The following is a 14940-nucleotide window of genomic DNA, read 5'->3' as shown; positions in this document are numbered from 1 at the left end:
TGTTTTCATGAAGTGCAGCAGCATTTATTGTCTTAAAGAATGTGTGGAGAGAGAGCAGGAGGAAGAGTAAGAGAGACACCCAGACGGATGACTTGAGCCAAATATGTGACACGACCAGTATTAACCCAATGAGAGAAGTCGAGAGATACCCAGCCCTTGAGCTCAAATCCATGGTCATTGGAGGTGCTGCCTCAATGCCTGACATGGCCATTATGAACCCTTCTAGAGACACCTATTCACAAGGGTCAAACCCAAGACCTCATAGGTTCTCGTTCAATGTTTGACAAAGCCAGGATGAACCATCTTAGAAAGAGGCGTCCAGTCCGAGGGCTTGAACACAGTATTTATGTGGAGCTTGCTCAGTGTCTCCAAGATGGTAATTATCCACAGCCAAATGCCCAAGAAACACTCGTTACAATAATCACAAGGAAGAAAATACAGTTTTACATGAAACTGATCTAATGTCAATCAATAAATTAAGATACAATAAAATTTACTTTTATTGGTGGCAATGCATAATTTATAAAGTTATGCAAAGATCAGTTCACTCTTACTATATGACATGTACATTTTTTAAAAATAAATATCTGTTTTGTTTTATTCTAGTTTAGCCTCAGTCTACCTTTGGCGATTTTATAAATGTGTAGTGACATTGGGGATGTCACTGTATGGTGCCGGCCCTAGAGGGCCATGGCGTGCAATGTACTTACATCGCGGACAGCATCATGTATGTTAGAGTGATGCCGGCTCTAGCAGAGCACGGCGTGCGATCCACTGTCATCGCATACACCCCGTAGGTGGGTGTAGTACCAGCCTAGCAGGGCTTGGTGAGCGCTGGGATAGCGATGGCACCACGCATGGCGTGCAGTGCGGGCTCCCACTAGAGGGAGCGGGAGAGTGTCAGCCCATGGACAGGGTTGCCCCGGGCCATGGCACTCTGGTTGACCCCGTAGGCACGTGATCCGGAGTGTCCATAGGGAGGCCCCCAGGTGGGGGGGCTAGGGGGTGATCACGTGTCCGGAGAGAGATCTCGAAAGGGATCGAGAGAGAGCTGGAACGCTCTAGAAGGTGGGCGGGGCCAAGGGCGGAGCCGGCCCCGACCTGGGAGGATATAAGGTGGGTCCCTGGGAAGGACCGGGGTTGCTACGTTCTGCAAGCTGGAAGCTCCACGTTCTACAACTGAAGAGGCACCAACACGTGGCCCGGGACCCGAGTCTGGGTCCGGTCCATCGTAGCCCTAACCCCTGTATGGTAGTGTAGTAAGCTGGGTGGTCACCACCCTAGGCTGTATCTGGTAAAGGGGCAGCTACTTCTTCTGGAAATACGTGTTGTGTAATAAATGTGTTGCCTTTGAAGAAGAACGTATGCGACTCAGTTGGACTTACTACAAATGTTTAAGTACGGTATTGAAATATCAGTGTGTGTGAGGGGGGAGAAATAGTGCAGTGGGTAGCACATTGCGCTATGAACCCAGTTACCCGAGTTCGATTCCCGCTCATGACCAACAGGACACTTACAAGACACTCACTGATTAACAATATTTTTTTACAGGAGATTCTTGCTTTACTCATTGGTTTTTTCGGTAAAGTCACGTATGTAGAAATACAATAAAATTATATCAAAACAAAAAACAATCACGACGTTTCGATCACAACGCAAGCGATCTTCATCAGGTGTCAAGAACCAATCACGGAGGTAAATACAACAAAAAGATGAGAGACGAGAATTCAACAAACCTGAAAAAACATTATGTGAAGCACATCCAGTCAGGCCAACAACACAGTTAGACACTTCCTGGCAGACTACGAATTTCAGAAGAGTATTAAATTTCGTGTTCAACCTTTGGATTGCACATACCAGCATAGATAGAATGAAAAATACGAGGTACACGGTCAGTAGAAATACATATACAAGTCCACCAAGAGGTAAGGAGGGAGGAAAGACGGACAGGGAGGCAGAGAGAGAGGGGGGGAGGGGCGGAGGGATGAACAGAAGCTTAAATAGGAAATACGGTTGGAGGGGGGGAGGGGCCAGAGCGAGAGTGGCAGCTCAAACACGCACATCTTACACATACAAAACGGCAGCTCAAAAAAAGACCATCTCTTGTAAATACAAAACGGCAGCTCAAAAAATGACCACCTCTTGTAAATACAAAACGGTAGCTCAAAAAAGGGCACATCTTGCACATAATTACAATGGTAACTTCCCCGTAGAAGTGTGATAATAAAGTATTAAAGCTTTCGTGACTGCATAAAATTACTCATTGTTTTTTTTCGGTAAAGTCACGTACTTTATTATCACACTTCTACGGGGAAGTTACCGTTGTAATTATGTGTAAGATGTGCCCTTTTTTGAGCTGCCGTTTTGTATTTACAAGAGGTGGTCATTTTTTGAGCTGCCGTTTTGTATTTACAAGAGGTGGTCCTTTTTTGAGCTGCCGTTTTGTATGTGTAAGATGTGCGTGTTTGAGCTGCCGCTCTCGCTCTGGCCCCTCCCCCCCTCCAACCGTATTTCCTATTTAAGCTTCTGTTCATCTCTCCGCCCCCCACCCCCTCTCTCTGCCTCCCTGTCCGTCTTTCCTCCCTCCTTACCTCTTGGTGGACTTGTATATGTATTTCTGCTGACCGTGTACCTCGTATTTTTCATTCTATCTATGCTGGTATGTGCAATCCAAAAGTTGAACACGAAATTTAACACTCTTCTGAAATTCGTGGTCCGCCAGGAAGTGTCTAACTGTGTCGTTGGCCTGACTGGATGTGCTTCACATAATGTTTTTTCAGGTTTGTTGAATTCTCGTCCCTCATCTTTTTGTTGTATTTACCTCCGTGATTGGTTCTTGACACCTGATGAAGATCGCTTGCATTGTGATCGAAACGTCGTGATTGTTTTTTTGTTTTAATATAATTTTATTGTATTTCTACATACGTGACTTTACCGAAAAAAACAATGAGTAATTTTATGCAGTCACGAAAGCTTTAATACTTTATTAGATTCTTGCTTTGCCAAACTACAAACTGGTCAGCTGATGATCCTCATCGCACACACACACATCCATATATACAGTTGCAAATAAGGGTTCTAGTCTGGTTGAAGGGGCGAGCAAACCCTCCACCTTACAATTAATTACCAGAGGATCAGAGAATGTGATGGAGGTCTCGAGGGGACAGGCATGAACGGCGTTCACTGGGAAAACCCTGTTTGGTGGAGCCAGGTGACTGAAACCCTCCTCGGGGGGAGCCTCCACAAACACCGTTCTTTCAAAGGTGCATTGACACAACACCTTGGGTACATGTCTGGTCAAATCAACATCTGCAGGGTGGAACAGCGAATGTGAGCCTATGTCATTGACACCAGCACCTGCTGTGGAGCTGATCTAGCCATTGCCCATCGGATTGTCTGTAAGATGCACCTGCCATTCTAGGATTCCATTCAATTGACAATAGGCCAGTATCAGCTGTTGAAAATTGTGAAAATGTGATCATCACCTGCAACTGGGATTGGTATCTTGTCTTCCACCTGATGCTGAGGGGAAATGAGTGAGGTTCAGGAATCTGGTTCGTGCAGCTGCTATGGCAGCACTGGGTATCCAGTCCAGACCCCTGCCCCCCAGAAACCATGGCTGATGAAGTATTTCAGCTGGGCGAAAGAATGCAACGGGCTCATTTTCACAATCTACCATATCCCACGTCCAAGAATAAGGCAACTTATTGCATCGTTCTTTTGGAGATTCGCAAAGCCATTTAGCGCTGCCATGATAAGCGGTGGTTGCGGGGGGTTGCTGAAATGGGAACGATGTCAGTCGCCCAGGATCACAAACCACTCAATTTGATCAAACAGTTATACTGGTAGGAACCTCCTGGTTACTACATCAGCCCACAGGGGATTATTGTGTCCATCCGTCCGTCGTGCATTCAAAAATGGGAGGGGTGGGGCTGGATGGAGTGGGGCTGGGTGGAGAGGGGAGGGTGGGGAGGGGCTGGGTGGGGAGGGGCTGGGTGGGGAGGGTGGGGCTGGGTGGGGGGTGGGAGGGGTGTGACTGGGTGGGGAGGGGCTGATCACCCCGTGGTGCCCTTATAAAACTCAACGTTTAACCTACTCACGCCGGCTTGTCGGGCATGTTGTGCGGAATACACCACGCCGCCGTTGACCCTGTCCATTGACCGAGCAACCCAACGTTCCTACCAGCTCCGTCCACAGGAATGTGTTTTGCAGCACTACCCTCATTACCATACTTAAAATGAATAAACGTGATGAGGGGAAATCCCTCGGCCCCAACATCATGGTGCAAGGGTGGGGAGCTGGCCCCTTCTATGGTTTCACAGGTTATATGAAGTAGAGAGCCCCTGTGTAGAGGTGTGGAAAGTACCCAGAGTCTGAGATCAGGTAAACTTCCAGGCAGGGATGACCTTCCATGCACATCGCTGAGGGAGCGATGACAATTGTGGGTAGGCTGCCTTACACAACATCATTACAACTTCTTGCACAACGGGAACATTTCTGCAGGATTGGAAGAATGCCCTGGTGGTCCCCCCACCCCCTTTTAGAAGGGGAACAGCACTGACTGTCATTATTATTGTTATTAAAGATTATCTTCCCAGGCACACTGAGAAGCTTACAGAACTCCAGTGTTGTTTCAGGCAGCAGCAGTTCTGCAGAGAAACAATACTCTCTGTCAATTTGCTACTGCAAAGGTGTAGGCAATTTTAACAGGACCTACACCTCTGTTGTATTGATCTAGTTAAGGCATCTTATACCAACAAGAGGCTATAGTTTGGTGCCCTATGATTGTGCACAAGTATAAAACTACTTGGCTGGGAATCTAAGGCATTCCTGGTAACCTTGGGGTGCAACAGGGATGTACTCTAGCTCCTGGGCTATTTAACATATATTTTTTTACCACAGATGGAGATTCCCATCATGGCATGTGTGTGTATCTAAGCAATGCATTTGTATTTGTCTATTATGCATGAAACAATAAATAAGTTCTTCTGGTCACCAAATATGCATAGCATCATGCGTGTAAGAATTAATTATTTACGAATCTTGCAATTTAAGTTACATTTATATAAAATTCTTACATTTAGGCTAATAGAGTGAACGATACAACAATTGAGAAAGAAGATACTGATAAAACTGATTCTTGTATGGAATCATGACCCCAACTCATGACAATTTGCCAAACTGCGGGAGTGGGGCATCATTGCAAGCCTAGTATCGATAGGTGTGTGTTTTTGCCTCTGTAAATGTGAGGTATGTATGTGTAAGAGGTTCAGTAAAAAAGTGAGTGTAAATATTTTGTTACAATTGAAGAAATGATAGAAATTGCGCTTAAGATTATTATTTTTATCTCTATCTCCTCCAACACCTTGTGTGCATGTAGTCACGTGGTATAACAGGACAATCACATGAGCAGGCCCTGTCAGTGTGAGTTTGGCACCTTCTGATTTATATTTGAGAAAGAACAATGACACAACGTGAAATTGTCGTGCTAAAATGAAAAAGTTATCCTCCGTAACGCTCCCCATCTTACAAGACGCCCACACAGAGAATGTAATGAGTTTAACTCTCTTTTATAGGAACTCATTTTTGAGAAAGACATGAAAGCAAACGTGAAGAGGCAGGTCAATGAAATCTCCGCTTAAGACTTCCACGACTGCTGCCATGAGCTACGTGATTTTTGGCAACAATGCATACATGAGGAATGAGACTACTTTGAAGGCGCCTCATGACGTGTTTAACGTGTCTTTGTAGGTCTATAAGTGGCATGTGTGTCACCTCTGTAGACGGTGAGTGTGGCAGAGGCTGTTGCCACTCCAACCCCGTTGGACGCTGTACACTCGTACTCCCCTTCGTCGCGAGGGGTTCTCAGTGGCTGAATCCGGAGCACGGAGCCTGAACCATCCTCAAACTCCGTCACCTGCGTAATCACAAAGACCACTCATTTACAGCTAAACGACTCACAAGCACAGAGCCTGAGTCATTGTTAAACTCCAGTCACCTGCATAACCACAATCAAAAGCACAAAACTACAACTAAAAAATAACATGATGGACACTGAGTCTGCACAGCTGAGCAACCACATCCACAACAACAATGAAGCTACAACCACCAAATTGAACCAAACTCACAACTTAAGGTATTCTTCATCCTCAAATTTACTTCACCTGGAAAGCCACAACAACTGTGAGAAACGCCAACCAAACCGCGACAGCAACAATGAAACAAGTAAATACATGGATAAAGACATACACTGAAACTACGCAACTAAATTACAACTACAAAACGACAGCAAAGCACACCCGACACAGACAGTCAAACTCTGTCACCTGGCAACCACAACCACTCAAACCAAACTACACCAACCAACTACTACAACAGGTAATTTACAATACAGGAAATATCGAGACATAATCAGACTACAACTAAATAACAATCAAACATTTAAACAAGTAAATAAATTGACGCTACAACTTAAATGAAATGACCAAAACAAACAATTCAACAAGCTCGGAAGCCAGGACATATAGGGTATCTCAATTTTGATTGAGAATTCTTAGTAAAACACTAAAAACACAAGAGAATCTACAAACTGATACACGTGCACAAATATAAATACTGTACAAACTCATTCAGTGTTGTTGGGTTGGAAGTGGTGGCATAGTGGTTGGCGTACTTCACTATGAACCCGGCGATCTGAGTTCGATTCAGGGCCATCGTTAAACCATCACTAAACTAAAACTATGTTTGATTTTACCAGGTAAGGTCCACTGAACTATATAACTCTTTCTCAGACACGACCTGGCCACAAATGAAGTGGCTAATCATGTAGAAATGTATATTCTCGACTTGTTATTTTCTTTGAACCTATCTACGTGACTTTACCGAAAGACCCAAGAATATGAATCCCTGCAGTCAAGAAAGCTTTAAGTCAATGTAGAAATGTATATCAGCCAAGTAGACTAAACGCGTGTTTCTACACGTGGAGGGGAAAACTGGAGGCCCCAGAGAAAATTCCACACAACCACGAGTCAGGGTCGGAATTTAACCCACGACCTCCTGCATACCAGGCGAGGGAGAATAATATCTCCTAGCCACCGTGGCGCCTAATAGCAGCGAGTGATATTGGAACCAGTGCTGCCCTCACCCCCCCACGCCGTTCACCAACCCACACTGACCAGTTTTATGAAATACCTGTATGGTCAAACATCTACCCAAACGAAAAGGTGTGGGGAGACCTTCCTCAAGCAGTGGAACGTTAACAGGGTTTGACACAACAACCCGCGTGTTAAAAGGGAGCGAAGCCACCCTCTCTGGTGAGTCGGGGGTACTGCATTCTGTGTCGGTGGATGAGATCTTTACTGGGTGTGCATGTACTAACACTCCTACAGTATTGTACATGGGCTGAGGCGAATAAACCGTGTTAAGCTCACCGAACCGAGGCACGCACACACACTAATTGGCCTGGCATGCAGCATAACGTTAACATAGAAACAAAATGTTTTACATTCATGAATTGCCAATCATGCCCCAAAACTATAAAGGTTAGAATATTCTTTATTGGTAAACTCTCTGGTAGGTTTTGTTACAATTGGAGGGTTTTGTAGTTTTATTAAAAAAAATGTGAAGTGTCCTTGGACAGATGAACACAATATTTCCCAGGCATATCCATACATATCTAATCAGGGTCTTTAAAACCACCAAGGCATAACAAAACTGCAACAAAACAAAACAAGGACCAAGGCCGGCAGTCTTCGAAAACATCAACTTGGCAATCACAAAGAAACAACACCCAAACGACAGGTATAGAACTTAATAACTGAACAGCAATCACTCAAACTACTAAGCAACCAAACAACACTAAACCATCTGAACTATGTAAACAAATAAAATGATGCAACGTCTGGTTATTGGAATATTGGAATACCCTTAAATAGGGCTCCTATTGGTCGTGTGTCCCCACTCTCACCCGTCATCCCCTGCATTGGCTTCCCCTTGTGTCCTGCTCTTCTATCGAGTCTTAAGATGCTTTTTTTGGATTTAGATACTTAATAATTTTATTTCTTGTTGCTGTTGTGTTTTTTTCTCCTCAGCTGATACATGCCTCTTGTAATGCCAATCGCCGACAGTGTACGCTCAATCCCGACAGGCGTGTGCCTAATTCTATCAGAAAGTCGTGTTCAGGGACACACGCGTCTCTCGCTCCACTCCGCTGGAAACCCTTATCAGCTGTGACACCTAACATCTTTCTGGATACTGGTGACTGAGTATGCATGACTGAAGGGCCCTCATTCTGAGTCTCACCCGAGCCACCATTTCAGTTGTAGTGAATAGCGTGCCTGGGTAGAACGAGAAGAATCAGGTTAATGCTGCCTGTTACGAGTCCATCTGCTTGCCTTTTGTTGAATTAACGTTCCCTTTTCTACTGGCAGAAAACGACACTTAGGTATTTCAGCCTCTGCAATGAGAAAATGTAGTAATGGGAAGATTGAGCATAAACCCGTGTACATGGAGCTCCCTTCTGAACTCGTTCTTTGTGTGGACTGACAGTGCTGGAAGTCCACTCTGAGCAGGAATCCATCTATACGGAGAATATGTGGATTCCCTGTGTCCTGGTCACTACAGTGAACACCACCAATGCCTCTTGTGAAGAACCTTCGCAAGACTATCATCCACACATGCAAAATTAACTGCAGATGTTGACCTTCAAAATGGAAACAGAAAATAATTGTAAAGGTTTATTGAAAAAAGACTTAGGCAGTACATCAAATACAGGACATTTACGACTATATTTACCCAAGAATGTCAGTGTGTAACACACGTGACGTCACTCCACGTCGACCAACCCACCTCATTAATAATCATGAACAGGTTACATCCTCCACATGGACCCGCCCCTCATTAATAATCATGAGCGAGTGACATCACTCCGCATGGAGAACCCGCCCTAATTAATAATCATGAACAGGTGACGTCACTCCACATTCAAGAGCCCCCCTCAATAATAATCATGAACAGGTGACGTCCTCCAAATGGACACCCCCCCTCCATTATTAATAATTATTGGGTGACGTCACTCCACATGGGGGGGGCGAGGCGCCTCCTCCCCCCTCCTCAGCGTCAACTGACAACCCTCACTCCGAAGGCAGAACCCTCACGTCACGCGATCTCCGTAACGCTATTGAGACATAGAAGTAAAAAGGACGTCATGATGAACAAGGGATTATAACCGTTAAATGAAATAAGTTTGTGTCCCCGCGGCCTTACAAATTGCACACGAATTGATGTGTCGGGGTATTAATCGCCACTCCCCATGCTGTTAGCTGGTAGCTCCCCCTTCTCGTCAACAGGGGGCGGAAGCGGGGTCACGCCAGTGTAAAGGATCATGGCCCAAGGGGCCAACGCCAATCCATGGGAAAACGGATCCTAGGACACAAATCCCCAAACCCTGGGAGGGGGGATTGGGGGATGATGTCACCTTCCAAGGTTCTGGAAGGGAGGCGTGGCTCGGGCGGAGCAAGCCACGGACCTGTATATATGCCGGACCTCTGAATGGTCCGGCTCAGTCATCTCCAAGCTGAAGACCGAAAATGGAGCTGAAGATCGGACCCTGGATCCCAAGCTCCGCTGTCCTTCTAAGGGCCGGAGCTCAGTGAGGCCAGCGGTCAAGACCTGGAGACCTTGGGACGGTCGGGTCAGCGTGGCCTCCCCTAGGGCCCTTAGCTGGAGGGCTCCGAGCTAGCGTGGTCCCAGTGTTAGGAGGCAGTGTAGCCCGGAGGCCATACCTCCTTAGGTATTGGGTGAAAGGGGCCGTTACCCCTTTGTGTCAGGGACCTTGTACTCAGTGTAGTTAAATAAATATTGTGTTACCTCACCTACGTTCTCCTCTGGTTCCTGACCCACTACAGATGCAATGAATATCACGTTGCGGTCTGCTTTTCGCTTGCAAGTTTCATATTTACTGCAATATACCCGTCCTTGGATGGGCAAAAGTCTAAAAACATCAATAATGACCATAAAAATAATGAACAAACATAAATATTAATTGTACAATCTTGACTTACAGCTTTCGTGACTGCAGGGATTCATATTCTTGAGTCTTTTGGTAAAGTCACGTAGATAGGTTCAAAGAAAACAACAAAAAATAACAAAAAACTACGTTTCGATCGCAACACAAGCGGTCGTATTCAGGAAAAGGGGGGTTAGCTTCCCAGGCAAACTGTTTCTAAAGGCTTGAAATGGGCATAGCCCAATTGTCAGCAGCCAATGATAATGTAAGTGGTGGACAGCCAACCCGACAGTGGTTGGTTTTCCACCAATCAAAGGGCTGCCAGGTGAAAATTAGCATGTTAAAGAGAGATTAGCATGTTAATGGAAGATCGCAGCGCCGCAACCAAGGGGTCCGCGCGCGAAGTGACTATGAAGAAAGCGCAAGTTTGAAATGGGCGTAAAGCACAACTAACATCGGAAGGTGGTAGGATGGGAACATCATAGCCAATTATGACTTAAACTGGTTGATAACGTCCTTCCAATGATTGCTCAGTTTGTACCTATCTTCTTGGTTTAAATTGTCGGTATCTATATATATGAACGAATCTTTGTTGATAGCCAGTGGGCTTGCAAAGTACCTTCATCGTAGAGAAATCAATTTCGTGTGAGCTCACCGCATTAAAACAATGATCAGCCATGGCAGAGGTATTGGTCCTACCGTGTTCACGAACACGGTCCGAGACATGTCTCAGTTTCCCCAATGTAACTACTGCCGCAGACACAACTTAGTTTGTAGACGCCGGGGTATTGCATGTCAGGGATCACATCCTTCACAGATGGGATCAGATCACGAATTTTATGCACTGTGTTAAATCGAACCTGGCTGTTGTGTTTGCTCATTATTTTGGAAATATTTTTAGTGACTCCTGCTATGTATGGCAAGGTGATGGTTTTGATTGGGTCCTCAGATGGTTCTTTCCCAACGATTGGGGTGATAGCTTTACGGATTGTGTAGTCTGAACATCCATTCATCTTGAGGGCTTGATGTACGTGTTCCAGTTCACTGGCTAGGTGATGACGGTCAGAAATACATTGAGCTCTATAGTGTAGAGTTTTGATGAGGGAATTCTTCTGGGATGGATGGTGGTGGGAGTCAGGTTTTAGGTAGGCATCCGTATGGGTGGCTTTCCTGTAGTCAGCATCCCATTGAGCTATCTAGTCTCCTTTCTATTAAAACATCCAAGAATGGTAACTTGCCATCCTTTTCCACCTCAATGGTGAATTTGATGGCTGGGTGTATGGAATTGATGTGGCTGAAGAATTGGTTCAGAGCTGGTCAGCCATGTGGCCAGATGACGAACATGTCATCTACGTACCTCTTTCACAAGGACGGACGTAGAGTGGATGCCTGGATGTCATCCGTCTCAAAACTTTTCATGAAAACATTGGCTACAACTGGAGATAAGGGAGAACCCATTGGGGTACCTTCAACTTGTTTGTAGAATGTTCCATTCCAGGTGATGTGTTGGTGAGGCAGTGTCTCACCAGCGCCGATACATCAGGATTCAATCCTTGTTGGACCAAATCTTCAATGATTGCAATGGTGTCAAGCACAGGAACTTTGGTAAGTGGATTCATAAGATATTTGTGTTAACTTCATCGTGCAGTGGTTCAAGAGCCTTAATGTTAGCTGAAAGCTCCATCTGATGCACTCTTGAATTATTAAAATGCTTTGCTTGATTTCCAGAGAGACTAAGAATCCCATATTTTATAATTAATGTCAACTGTCCTGCTATAATTTTAAATTGTGCCACTTTTAAAATACATGGCATTTCTCCCTTGCTGAGCCCAACAACATGTCCCAATTATTTTTTCTCAAGTCTGCCTCCATTTAGACAAAGTTTTCATACCCATTCATCTTTACACCATTCAATTTGTAGTTTGCAGATGCAATCAGGGGATTCAATAATAAAATGCCACCGAAAACGATTTCCAGGTTCCTAACTGGTAATTGATTCTGAAAATGGTCCATGGTTTTCCGTTTGTTTTTTAACAAACATAATATGTGTATATAAGTGTATTTATATACATATTTACACCTATATATTTTTGTATGTGCATACACCTGCTCACCTCAAACCTCTGTGAGCTCACCCTCTTGCCCTTCTTCATCCAGGTGATGCGGGGCCGTGGATCACCTGCTGTCTTGCACACAAACGCCGCCACCCCGCTAGACACTCCACTTTGATCCACCGGGGTTCGTGTGAAGTGAGGCGGGCCTGAGAACACGCGGAGACACACGAACCCAGAACATGTGACTACCTGAAACTTAGCATCAGAAGACTGGATTTCAGGAAAGTAATTGACTCGGCTCCAGGAAACCTCGTTTTGGTATCAGGATATTGATGTGACTCCATTCTTGATATTGATTGGAGACTTTATGCAGACCATTTCATTGGGTTATCACCAAATGAGTTCATCTAATATCAGTCGACAATTGCAGTATTATATTCTTAGTTCTTTCAGTAAAGTCATGTAGAAGGGAAACAATCAAATAAAAAATATAAAACAATTGCAGTATTCTTGTTTACCCAAGAAAGCCTCTGTGAGTCTCAATACTTTTTCAGGAGGGTCCTGCAAAGTTTCACATAAGTTGGCGATACTGCAATGTGTAATCCTAATAAATGAACTTGCAGGTAATGTTTTTGCATTGGGATTTTTGGCCAATACCAGTTCAATTGCATTGGTCTTTTTTAACTGAAAGAACCTTCTGTATGACATCATAATGACATTTTAAGTCTGAGTCAACCTAATGTAGCAATGCATTAATTTACTATTTAGATCTTAATAGGACGTTCATTTCGAGGTTGAGCTATTTCCAGTGAACCCGGCAACCTGCGTTCGACTACTAGCTACAGCTTACTTCAGTGGTGAGTGATATAAGACCCAGTTATGCCCTCCTCCCTTTCACCAATCCTCATTGACCAGCATGGTGACACATTACCGAAAGAAGCAAAGGGTAATGGTGACATATGGTCAAAAACCTCCATAGCTGACATGGTGTGGCAAGGCCTTCATCCAATGGTGGATTGAAAATGGGAGGACCTTATTTATTTGTATATAGGATATCCATTTCAGTCTCGGTCAACCTAGTGTAGTACTTTAATTTTAATCTGAGTCCAAGTGTAGTACCTTGTTAAGTGGTCACTTTAGTCCGAATTGTCTTAGTGTAGGGCAGTATCAAGTCTCCATTCTAATATAAACAATATCCTGCTGGGTGTCCTTTTAGTATGGGTCTTTAATAAATGTCAATTTCAGTCTGAAGTGACCTACTGAAGGCTTGATGATTCATTACCTGGAATACAAACTTTGCTGTCGCCCCAGGCCACTGTCGAGAAACTCATACATTATTTAACACAAATAATTAATTAAACAATAAACACCAACAAATTCTACAGAACTCAAAAAATGTGCACTCCCCAGCAACACTTTTATTTAACTATGGTTAAGACTGGGATTCTGGCTAAGTGTCTTGATTGAGATTTGGCTTCAGGTGGCTGGGTTTCAAGATATGAATCATGATTGAGACTCAGCTCCAGGAAAATAACAGTGAAAATGTCAGATTCTTGAGACTCCATGAATCCCATTGAGCCATAAAAAGACTCAACCTGTGGAAAATTCTATAAAGTATGAGAAAAACGCTCCTAGTAGACGCGTGTGACCGTGCTGCTTGGTTCAGTGTTGGCGTCAGATTCAGCTGTAAATGAGACTTGCATCCCAGGGGTGGTGCTGGTGTGGTCGAGAAACAGTAATAAACAAATATAACAGCTTTGCTTCACACCGTTTATTACAAATATGAAGGGGAAAAATCCCAGGAAGCCAACAGCAATAACATGAAACAGCTGCAGAGGCAAAGCAAACATTGCCTCAGGGGGAAAGGTGGCCAGAAGGCTCACGGGGCTCATAATTGTTGTGTCCGAGCAGTGAGCCTGCACCACTGCGTCCTGGGTTCAAGCCTTGGGTCTGGGTGTTTCTCACTCTAAGTGGATTCATAATGGCTGTGTAAGAGCCAATGAACCAGCACAATTCAGTGCCTTGGTTCAAGCCCCAAGGCTGAGCTTCTCTCAATTTAAGAATGCTTATATAGGTAATATCAAAGACATTAAACTAATACTGCTGAGATTCTAATTAAATCAAGCAGTGTGTTTAGCGAGTTTGATGTCTCAATTCATTCACAAATCGTTACACAATGAAGTGATAATATGATGATTGTGGCTTGTTATATAATTTAGCCAAATACAGTGAGGGAAAAAAGTATTTGATCCCCTGCTGATTTTGTACGTTTGCCCACTGACAAATAAATGATCAGTCTATAATTTTAATGGTAGGTTTATTAGAACAGTGAGAGACAGAATAACAACAACAAAAATCCAGAAAAACGCATGTCAGAAATGTTATAAATTGATTTGCATTTTAATGAGGGAAATAAGTATTTGACCCCCTCTCAATCAGAAAGATTTCTGGCTCCCAGGTGTCTTTTATACAGGTAACGAGCTGAGATTAGGAGCACACTCTTAAAGGGAGTGTTCCTAATCTCAGATTGTTACCTGTATAAAAGGCACCTGTCCACAGAAGCAATAAATCAATCAGATTCCTAACTCTCCACCATGGCCAAGACCAAAGAGCTCTCCAAGGATGTCAGGGACAAGATTGTAGACATACACAAGGCTGGAATGGGCTACAAGACCATTGCCAAGCAGCTTGGTGAGAAGGTGACAACAGGTGGTGAAATTATTCGCAAATGGAAGAAACACAAAAGAATTGTCAATCTCCCTCGGCCTGGGGCTCCATGCAAGATCTCACCTCGTGGAGTTGCAATGATCATGAGAACGGTGAGGAATCAGCCCAGAACTACACGGGAGGATCTTGTCAATGATCTCAAGGCAGCTGGGA

General features: G+C 44.3%; 1 protein-coding gene across 5 annotated transcripts in view; it reads right to left on the bottom strand.

Moving 5' to 3' along the window:
* Positions 1 to 14940, bottom strand: part of LOC116938735 (receptor-type tyrosine-protein phosphatase S-like) — a 246293-nt gene that overhangs the window by 126201 nt on the left and 105152 nt on the right. For all 5 annotated transcript variants that reach the window (XM_032946294.2, XM_032946285.2, XM_032946325.2 and 2 more), the window contains exons 3-4: positions 12121 to 12266; positions 5776 to 5917 (exon numbers count right to left, since the gene is read on the bottom strand). In XM_032946294.2, the coding sequence (XP_032802185.2) occupies positions 5776 to 5917; positions 12121 to 12266 (288 nt within the window). The remainder of the gene's footprint in view (positions 1 to 5775; positions 5918 to 12120; positions 12267 to 14940) is intronic.

This window comes from Petromyzon marinus, chromosome 1, assembly GCF_048934315.1.
Source record: "Petromyzon marinus isolate PM22_M1 ecotype Great Lakes invasive population chromosome 1, UKy_Petmar_22M1.pri1.0, whole genome shotgun sequence".
In the NCBI taxonomy this organism is placed as follows: domain Eukaryota; kingdom Metazoa; phylum Chordata; class Hyperoartia; order Petromyzontiformes; family Petromyzontidae; genus Petromyzon; species Petromyzon marinus.
Note: the sequence above shows the minus strand (reverse complement) of the source record. Positions and strands in the feature narration are given on the sequence as shown.